At 43.0% G+C, this 10,380-nt stretch overlaps 1 protein-coding gene across 2 annotated transcripts in view; it reads right to left on the bottom strand.

Moving 5' to 3' along the window:
• Positions 1-639: 639 nt before the first annotated feature.
• dock1 (dedicator of cytokinesis 1) overlaps positions 640-10,380 on the bottom strand; it is a 181,537-nt gene continuing 171,796 nt past the window's right edge. For both annotated transcript variants that reach the window (XM_085760739.1, XM_085760740.1), the window contains exons 47-52: positions 9,260-9,397; positions 7,055-7,197; positions 6,451-6,649; positions 3,920-4,100; positions 2,677-2,828; positions 640-1,573 (exon numbers count right to left, since the gene is read on the bottom strand). In XM_085760739.1, coding sequence (XP_085616865.1) covers positions 1,478-1,573; positions 2,677-2,828; positions 3,920-4,100; positions 6,451-6,649; positions 7,055-7,197; positions 9,260-9,397 — 909 coding nt within the window. In that variant the 3' untranslated portion in view covers positions 640-1,477. The remainder of the gene's footprint in view (positions 1,574-2,676; positions 2,829-3,919; positions 4,101-6,450; positions 6,650-7,054; positions 7,198-9,259; positions 9,398-10,380) is intronic.

The following is a 10,380-nucleotide window of genomic DNA, read 5'->3' as shown; positions in this document are numbered from 1 at the left end:
CCCGTCAAGCATAGAAAGCCGAGCAAAAACCTTGTCAGTATGTGAGTCTTGGATGGGAGTCCCATGACACCCAATCTATAATTTTAAAACAAAATGAAACAAAACCATAAAAAAATGATTAAGTTATTCGCCTGATGTGTTATTACACTGCAGCAATGTGAAGAAACTCCAATTTTTAATAGAGAAATTTGAAGCATGACCTTCGAGCAGCTTGTATGAAAGCTGAATTTGAGGCTGCATGAGGCAGGACGGAGTTGGCACCTGTGTTTTGTTGGCTCATCTACGCTGCTCAACTATTCTTCGAATATGGGCCACATTCCAAATTCACACTTGCAGCTTTGAAAATGAGAAATGATCGCTTGGTGAGCGGATGCATTATGTAAATGAGATTGCATTAGCCTATATAGAAGTCATTCTGTGGCGTAACACGCCCCGGCAAAAAGCGCCTGTGTGTTGATAATGAAGTGGCTGTTGTGAAGGCTGTCAATCAAGCCGGCAGAAAGCTTCGTTACTCTGTGTTCAGTGGAAGAGAGGAAACAACGTACAGATTGACGGTTTGTTTTGGATTTCTGAAACGTACAAACACTCCTGTCTATTTTCAGCATCTCTTGCTGGAGACAAAATAATGAGGCAAAGATCTTTTCTTTTTTTTAAAAATACATACATTTTAAAGTTTATTCAGAAGTCATGTCAGTAGTGAATTGGGAACAGTCAATATTATTGAAATCCATGGTTACAGCAATCTAGGACAAGGTCTGAACAATGATAATGTGATAGGAGTTAGTTGTATGTGCACTCCAAAAATTTTTTAACCAATAAAATCCATGATAGGCTCTCACATACCAACTCTGTCAAGTCCCTGTCAATTCAAAACCTACAGGCCCTTTTTTGTTTCATATAAATGCCACTTAATCTAATGATACGTTAATACAAAAAGAGTCATGATCAAATCACATACAAAAAAACCTGAAATAAAATCAAATCATATATACAAACCTCTGTACATAGTGGGAATATGAATAAAAAGCGATAGGAATTATACTTTAATGAGCTATGTGCTCTCATATACTCGAGAGTGGGTCAGTATTGGGAAGCTGTTGGTCCAAGCTTATCTATCTGAACACAATCTCATGTCATGGTAAAAGTCTTGAAGTGGCGTGGTGTCAGTTGTAGACGACATCTACAAATTCAGTGACTACTCATGTGTGCATCATGCTCCCTGCTGCGGACTGCATCATCGTCAAACTGAAGGCAAATGAAAAATAATGATAAAAAAAAAGAAAACAGATGATGATAAGAGGGGGTGGGCTGCAGTGAGGTATTCATCTTGTCAAGCTGGGACAGGGAGCGAGGAATGTGTGGGTAAAAAACAACCGCTTTTTTTTTTTTTCGGGGAGGGGTGAGGCGGTTACTGTTGATGGTGTTTTTTTGTTGTGTTGTCAGTGTGTTGTTTGGTCCTAACTGTCAGCGTCTTTGTTCACTGTACAATTCCTGAATCGATGGAGGCCTGTTTCCTGGTGGTCTTGGGAGGAGGTGGAGGAGGGGTCTTGCTGGGCAGAGGAGGTGGACCGGGCTGCGGACAGACAAAACAAACAACCGTGAAATCTCAACACTTTCTCAAATAAAGACAAACTCATACAGCAGCATACAGGATTAAAAGCTGCCGTCACCTTCAAAATGACTGACAGGTCTTTTAACACAAGAACTAATTCCAGGATCGGCTTACAGAACATTTAAGACGGTCACGATGTCAGATTAGGTGTCTTAACTGTGCCTTAAATTGTCAGACTGCGTAATTGTCAGAAGCTGAGCCATTTTCAGCCACATTCATTCCTTCTATCCATGAGTCAAACTATGAGTTTATTTTAAATTAAAAAAAAACTTGAAATCTTGATGTTATTCAGCCCAGACTGAGAGAGAGTTTGAAATATTGTGCTTTTCTCTCCACCTATGTGACCCTCCTCCTCAGACGTCTGTGCTCACGAGAGACAAAGAGAGTGCTTGTCGACCACCTCACCTCCGACAGCATCAAGGACTGTAATTGAAGAGCGACTGTCACTCAGTCTCACAACATCTGCTCTCACTACGTTGCTGTCACTCTACCACCACCGTGTGTGTGTGTGTGTGTGTGTGTGTGTCGGCCTGCCCAGGCTACGTTTTACTACCTGTCCATGGGCCGTGACAGTGGATAAATAAGATTAGCTAACAGAGTGGCGAGGCGAGAGGACGGCCGGCGTAGAGCGTCGGTGAGTGTGGAGAGACGAGCTGCTGATTAACAGCGGGAGAGCTCCTGATGGATGTGAGAGGTAAAGTAATCATCCAATCAATCACGTCTGAGCGCCGGATCGGGGTGCGGCGGCGGGGTAAAGGGTGGGATGAGTATAAATAACAGCGGGGTGGACAGGCGGGTGTAGGCCCTCGCCGCTAACTGAACGATGCCCACACTCGTCCGTGACACAGATCATCAAACTGACGAGCAAACGGGAGAGTAAAACACGCCTGCACATGCAAAGACATGAATGGACGGGGACGGGGGGACGGGGGGACGGGGGGACGGGGGGGGGAAACGGTGGAGGAGGTTGACCTAAATGTCAATTGCGTGTAGTGGCCTCTTGTTTCATTATAAGTGCCATGCATCATTAAGAAGCTCCTCTCAGGCCTAATTAAAACACCTACCCTTTGATGTGGCGGAGGTGGCGGAGGCGTCGAGGGACTCGTCAAGTCTTGATTATCTAGCAGGTTGCCATAATCAGCCGTGCTGCCTTTCACCGGCAGCGGAGGAGGGGTCTCACCCTTGTCGGAGCAGCCCATCCCGTTCAGCTCCAGACCTGCGCGAGAGGAAGAACATCAGATCACATTCATCCCCACAACACTTTAGTGTTGTTAGAACTGCAGGCGAGGGACCGAGAACAAAACACACACGGCACAAATCACATCTCTCCTCTTTAAGACTAATGGTATGTTTTGAAAAACAAGGGGAAAAAAATAGAAGATTAAAATATAAGTGATAAAAATTTCTTTCAATAATACATACGAACTAACCCTGCTGATGTCATCAGCTGTGGAGCCTTGAGATTTGGTAACACTTCACTTTAACCCCCATTAAGCTTTTATACGCTCTATATAAATATTTAATACATGAGTTATAATAGTGACAGAGGGTTAACGTTAAATGTTACCACAGATGTATAATGAGGAGCCTGTGTTACAAGCTGACGACCAGGCCAGCGGAGACAGTCTAACAAGTAGATGCTGATAATTGTGATGCTGTTAGAGTTGCAAGTGTTGCATTCACTGTTTTTCCAGCTTGACCCATGAATTCCACTACAGTCTGGCATCTCAGCTTCTGTTGTATTGATTCATTCCAGCTTTATAGTAGTGAAATACTAAATTGTTAAACATGAAACCTGAAACTTAGAGATGCTGAGGTGAGAGGGGTTCACCCGAGTCAGAAAACTGCACCAGTGGAAAATTGTTCACTCAAGGAATCATGTGTGAATTTGAAGTCGTGTCTATATCTGAATGCAGCGAGGTTGAATTTATTTGATACAGCAGCAATAGCAGGTTTTCTCCATGCGTTAATGAGCCTCCTCTATAAACAGAGTTAACACATAGAGTCATTATGTGTGATGTTGGTGTTAGGAGCCAGCACAGCGACAAAAGAGACAGATTTAGAGGTAAATCTGGAGGTGCTGACAGCTGTAATTTGCATGGCCATTTAAAGAAGTGGAGCTAACGTCACACATACAGTAGAAGAGCATCATCACGTGGAGCGCAGCATGTGGTAACAGTGATGCAAGATGTAAAAACGCAGCCTGGGGGAGGCGGAGAGGGCCGAGCTCCGGTCCAAAGACAATAGATCTTATTTGGTGCGTGTGTGTTTGAATGGAAGAGACAGGAAAAATCAGCTCGCCCTTACTGGAAACAGCGTGCAGTGCGCTAAAGGAGAGTTTGCTTCTGGGTGTGATGGGTGGAGGCCCCGGAGAGGAGGTGGAGTTGGAGGAGGATGACGGGGGCCCGGGGGACACGGAGAGGCGCCGATCTCCACCTATCTGGTTGAGAACTTGACTCCTTGGTCTCTGAGGCCGCAGGGGGCTGATCTGTAGGAAAGTAGACATGATCAGAGTCATTACAGAGTAGAAACAGGAGGAGGACAGGTCAACCTGCCAGTTTGATCTGGTCTGTCCAGAATCATATCCTAAACAGACACGAATTAAAGGAGAAATCAAGATACAGCGACTTAGTGAGGTGTTGGTTCACCACATCTACACTGTTCTCTAAGTTCAGATCAGTTTTAAAGGATCAAGAACGAAGATCCATTGACTCTTGTGTTTGCCTTATGTAATTTGTAAATGTTTATGCTGATAGATAGATAGATAGATAGATAGATAGATAGATAGATAGATAGATAGATAGATAGATAGATAGATAGATAGATAGATAGATAGATAGATAGATAGATAGATAGATAGATAGATAGATAGATAGATAGTATAATTCTATGTGGTGTTGTCTTGCGCACTGCTTTCTTAGCCAGGTCACTCTTGTAAAAGAAGTTTTTAAATCTCAATGAGTTTTACCTGGTTAAATAAAGGATAAATAAAATAAATATAAAAAGTTTCTGAGCTCCAATGGGACATAAACACCATTCCTCCTTGTGTCCTGTGGATGGAGGTATGGTCATCCTGTTTTTCAATCATTTCGGAGCATGAAAAGAGTGACCGTTAATCATACTTATTGTGTGAATTCTTGATTTAGGTCATAGTGACCTTTGACCACTAAAATCTAGTATTCAGCTTTGTGTCTAAGTGAACGCCAAATCTGAGGAGCTCCCCTCAGGACGTTCCTGAGATATCACTCTCCTGAGAATGGGACGGACTGAAAAATGAACGCCTCCAGCTGTTGCCGGTGAAGAGACATAAAAAATGCAATAAAAAATAAAACCACAGATCGAACAAAACACGGTAGACTGAGAAGAGGGAGGAGGGACAGTAAAAACAAAAAAGATGTGAATAAGTGAGAGCGGGACGGACGGAAACTTAACGCCTCCGGCCACGGCTGTCGCTGACGTGGAGAGACATAACACCCTAAATTACACAACAAGTCAATAAAACAGAACTCGGAACAAAATTTACTACGTGGTAAATGAGTTGAGTCTATGATAAAATGTAACAGAAGATCAATAAAAGATAATTTAAATGAGAAAATTTGTCTCACATCTCCTTTGGGGCTGTTTTGGTGTGTATCCACGCACGTACTAAGCTGGCTGTTTGTATCCTTGGAGGAGAAACCATTTGGATAAATGGGCTCGTTGGGTTGCAATATCTTATTTGCGGTTACAAATAATTGTTTGCACGCAAGACTGTGTTCTTCCAGCTTTATCATGTCTGGAATTTGAATATGAAAAGATACGTCCTCAGGGCTATTCCACACTGTAGGCTACATTAACAAACAACTTTGTAATTGGCCCGACTCAAACATCCAGCCACCAGGGAGACACCGAAAACAAGAGCAAACTTCATTCAGGGATGTAATTTTTTTTATTTTTTATCTGGGATGTTAAAAATGCAAAAATGTAATTTGCACTGAGGGTTAAGAAGCTGTTTCCGTTCCAGATGACGCATTGAAATGCAACTGCTGACTGCTCGGTAACCTCCAGAGACCCCGAGGTGCTCTAGCCTTGACCCCTGAGGCAGGAAGCTCCTATCGCAAGCCAGACGGCTCCACCGCTGCCAGGGGCCTCCCTTTGGATCCCATTCCTGTGCTTATCTCAACGCTGTTAGCCAGGGAACATTCCCACTGGGCATGCAGAACACAGTGATACCTCTGCGTTAATGGACACAGCGGGGTGAAGAGGAACATGAGCGCCGCGGAGAGAGGGGGAAGATAAAGACATGTAGAGTGCAGAGAGAATCGAGGGGGAGCTGTTGTGTGGCAGCAACATGAGAGGGGAGAGTGTAGAAATAAAAAGCCATCATGTAAAAAAAACCCACAATATAATTTTCACATTAATCTTGCCATGAATTATTTTGTAAATTAACTTAATTTGATTTGATAGAAAAAAAAAACTCAGAAAAAAGATAAATGACTCTGAATGATTTTGGGAGCACAAATGTGCTTAGAAAACTTCATGGTCATCCACCCTTTAGATTTTGATTAATGTGGTTTTGGTGGAACTGAAAGAAAGATTGAAGGTCTCCAAAATATCAGAAAGTGTGAAAATCCATGAATCCACAGTAGATAAAAGATACCATGACATGTCACAAACCGCAGTAAGTGCCGGTTTTGACTCTATATTATTCTTCCCCTCTTCCTTTTTCAACCATTAGTATCAACAGCAGATTCAACTGAACAGCAGATGAGAGAAAAGAAAAGAAGAGCATGGGAGCAGAGGATGGCTCCAAAAAGCATCTGGAGTAAAAAAAAAAGAAAAAAGATGAGAAACAGTACCGTCTCTGAGAGTATGACAGCTTCAGCGGGCTGCAGCAGGATCTCCGTGGTCTTCATCTCCTTATCAAAGATCTCCTGGTGCTTGCTGTTCCTCTTCTCCTTCTTCTTGTCTTTGCGCTCCCTCTCAGGTTCGTCCCGGTCCAGCTTGTCCTGAGACTTTGTGTGCAGCTTCTTTGGCAGGAGAGGCTCCAGGGCAAAACTGAATAAAAGATAGTAGCGTATTTATACGATCAAACCTTCTTTCCTAGTCTGTGAACCTGATGTATCTTTATCAATCCTGGACTGGACTGGATTGTTCTCTGTGTGTAGTTATTTAGTTTTGATACGGCCTTCAATGAACGCTTAATTTCATAAATATATTGATTAACGTCAGAGAAGATGCACATGAAAAAACTACACAACACTTCTACTGTTTGTTTTCTTAATCATATACTGTATTTGACAGTCTGCAAGAAACAAATCCTCTTCTTGTATGAAATTAAAACAAAATTCTCTGTGCAATATTAAATATGAGGCTTGAGACTGATTCATTAAGACGACAGAAAGTTTTAAACTGCTCAAACTGGACGACCACAGGACACAGAGAGGTTGAACTTGCTGTTACCCGTCTGAGCCAGGCCTGGAGGGGGAGTTGTCGGAGGAAATGGAGGTGACTGAAGCCACGGACAGCGGCCTCTGGGAGGAGGGCATGGTGAAGGAGCGCACCATGGAGTGTGGACGAGACCCTCGCCGCTCGTCTGCTGCCGGCTGACACCGCGAAGAAGAAAAAAATACAAAAGTCACTTTCAAGTTTTCACTTTTTATTTTTTTGTTTCATAAACATTGTGTGTAGTGCGCAAAAGTATACATTTTCTTAATTGCCTTATTTATTGACTGGAGGAAGGGACTTGTTTGATGGGTTTAGCATGCAAGCATCTCCAAATTAGCATCAAGCTCAAAATGAAACTTGAATCAAGAATTTACTTTGGATTAATACACTCATATTTTGAAATAGAGTATCTACAGACTTTTCACTGCGTTTGTTCAAGTACTTTCTGCCATAACATACAGTTCAAGTTTATTGAGACCTTTGCTTAGAGAAAAAAAATAATATTGAAAGACATTTTCTTCAGTGTATGGAGTTGTGGGGTTAAGGACAGTTCCTGACTCTGTCTCTGTCCTTCGAAACGGCTCTAAGACCTTATTTTATATACGGTCTCCTTGCTAGCTAGCATGACAATGTCTCTGCTGCAGTTGAACACTTCAGTCTATAACTACACTGTCTATTATGGGAGACAACAGGAGAAATCCTTGCACTTACAGAAAAGCAGTAATTCTGAAGGTCACAAGGAGTATAATTTGCTAACATTATGTACATTACAGAGCTAAAGTTAGAAAAAAAAAACTTTTGCTGGTATTACTCATTTCTGCTGAAACCTGCTGGGAGGAAAATCTGGTAACAAGAGCGCTAACAATGAATCCTTCTGCATTTAAAAGAGTCTTTTGAAGCGGAGAGAGGGGCCATCACACATCTGATAGGATAACCTTATTATCACACCCTGGGAAGTGATGGCTTTTCTCTCGTTGGAAAGGTCACCACCCTCTCCCTTTAAATTGAGTGCGGGCCTCTTTACCTCAGGCGAGATCGAGGGAAAAGCTTGGCCTAGCAAAAATTAAATCTATAACGGAGGAGAGAGATTGCAGGAAGTCCCCGGCAGCGCATCACTACACCCACCACGACACACGTGTTCTCACTGTATCTGGACGACTTACTGGAAACTTACAGCAGAACATGTGCAGCTTTCTCTATCAGCCTTATGTGTTGTGTTTGTGTGTCTGTTTTTTCACGCAGGGGATTTATTCTGAATGACTTACAAATGGGAAAACAGTGTGAACATATTCTCTTTAACTGTTCACCTCAGTGTCCCCAAAAGTGACCACCTTCCCATCAAATCCACACTGATGTGAGTGTTGAGTCTTGTTGTTGTCATAGCTCAAATGAATGTTAGCATTGAGCTTCCCTATGTGTCTCGTTCAATGTCGTATATACAAATGACTTCCCATGCAGTAGCACAGTCTTTTTCAACCTTGGGGTGGGGACCCCACGTGGGGTCGCCTGAAATTCAAATGGGGTCGCCTGAAATGTCTAGTAATTGATAAAAAAAATTATGGATAAAATATTTTTTAACTAATTATTATTCTTTTTAAAATCATGTTAAAAACACCACACACAATGTTAAACAACTGTATTCTATACTTTCACTTTATCGAATATAAATCGAGTTCAAATAAAATGCAGCATATGAAAATATCTGAAAAATTTGGGGTCGCCAAAAATTTGTGATGTCAAAATGGGACTGGAGTCAAGAAAGGATGGGAAGCACTGCAGTAGCATGAAGGATTTTCAGTTGTCCCAGTGAATAAAGCAGTGTGTTCAGTGTTAGCCGCCTCAAATCCTCCACCTGTTCCTCTGCTGCCACGGCTGTGGACATCCCCAGTGACGTGTTTAAAAGTCTGTTAGTTCCTGTTTGAATTCAGTTTCCTCAGCGTCGGGGTATATAGCTTTTTGCTGTGTTTAAATGCTCCTCCTTCGCTCCTAGCTCCCATCCTCTCCACACTGAGTCTCATGCTGTTCCTGTTTTCTTTCCTTTTGATGTAATTTTTAGTTCTCCCTCGAACCTCTTCCAGCGTCTAACCTGATTCATTCCGAGTCATTTCAGATAATTGTGCGAGGGGAAGAGAAAATGGTGAAAATGACGCGAGTGCCAGCTGAGCTACAAAGTACTTTTGATGCGAGGGAAAAGGTCACAAACAGGTAAAAAGCTCTTACCAGGGTCTTTACGCCATACTGTTTCTCCACCTTCTCCCGCAATTGCTTGAAGCAGGCTTCCAAGCGGTCGTGGAAAGGCCTGAGTGCCTCGGTGACCTTCTCTCCATGGATGCGGACACCCTCAGCTAAGTGCGGGATCTGCCGAAGAAAAAAAAGAAGGAAAAAAAGCAGCATAAGAAACCTTTATCCAACATACCCCAGAGAGATGAGAGCTTAGTTACATGATGGCTCTTCATTCATCAGAGAAATAAGCTACTGTTCCACGACATATATCCAATTTAGTTCATATGACCTTTGGCCCCGAGGCTGTGCCTACTCAGCATAGGCCGTGGATGTACATCAGTTTGAAAGTGAGAATATCACTGCATCATTGCCCAGGAGGAAGTAGCCTATATAAGAGAAGGCTGTTGCCATGATACCCCTCCACCCCCACCCGCCTTCCCACCACCAAAGTTAAATCATCATAACACAGGTGAATTAAACATGGCAGTAAGAAAAACACACACTTACACAGATTACATGCATAGGCATGTACCGCATGTGAGGGATCTTTTCTTTTTTCCTCCCCACCTCTGACGCAAATAAAGACGCAATGCACCCTTTCAAGCACGCTGCTGCCTCTCACACTGTAGGCAGCTGGTGAATAACAAAATCTTAATACATAACAGGGGCAGCTCAGGTAGAAGGAGCGAGAGAGAGGGAGGGAGAGAGGGAGGGAGATGGGAGAGGAAAAGAGCGAGACAGAGCCTGGAACTGGTGAAAACCAGTAATTAGAAAACCCCCGGTGCCACAGTCAATGTCAGCAGCAGCTCTGCTGACTAAATCTGGCAAGTGGAGGAAGCATCATCTTGTGGGGAGTCAGTATTTGGAGGAAAAACTCACAGGCTTTTATATGTATTTTTTTTCCCACCCCCCCAGAACCGGGTGTTTCTTCGTTATGTGGCTGTGGTAAGGCAGCGATGGACGGCACGGACACTGGCCAGAAACCAGCAGAGATGTTACAGATCATTTGTACATGTGTACTAGTAGGAGACCTTTTCTTTCCCATGGCAACTGTAAAATATATTGCCTCGCTGCTGACTGTTTCATTGCTAAGCAAGAAATACTGTTAAACATGAAAA

Source organism: Trachurus japonicus, chromosome 19 (genome assembly GCF_045865225.1).
Source record: "Trachurus japonicus isolate A0001 chromosome 19, Traja_1.0".
Taxonomy (NCBI): Eukaryota; Metazoa; Chordata; class Actinopteri; order Carangiformes; family Carangidae; genus Trachurus; species Trachurus japonicus.
The sequence above is the reverse complement of the archived record's forward strand: the minus strand, read 5'-3'. Positions and strand labels throughout refer to the sequence as shown.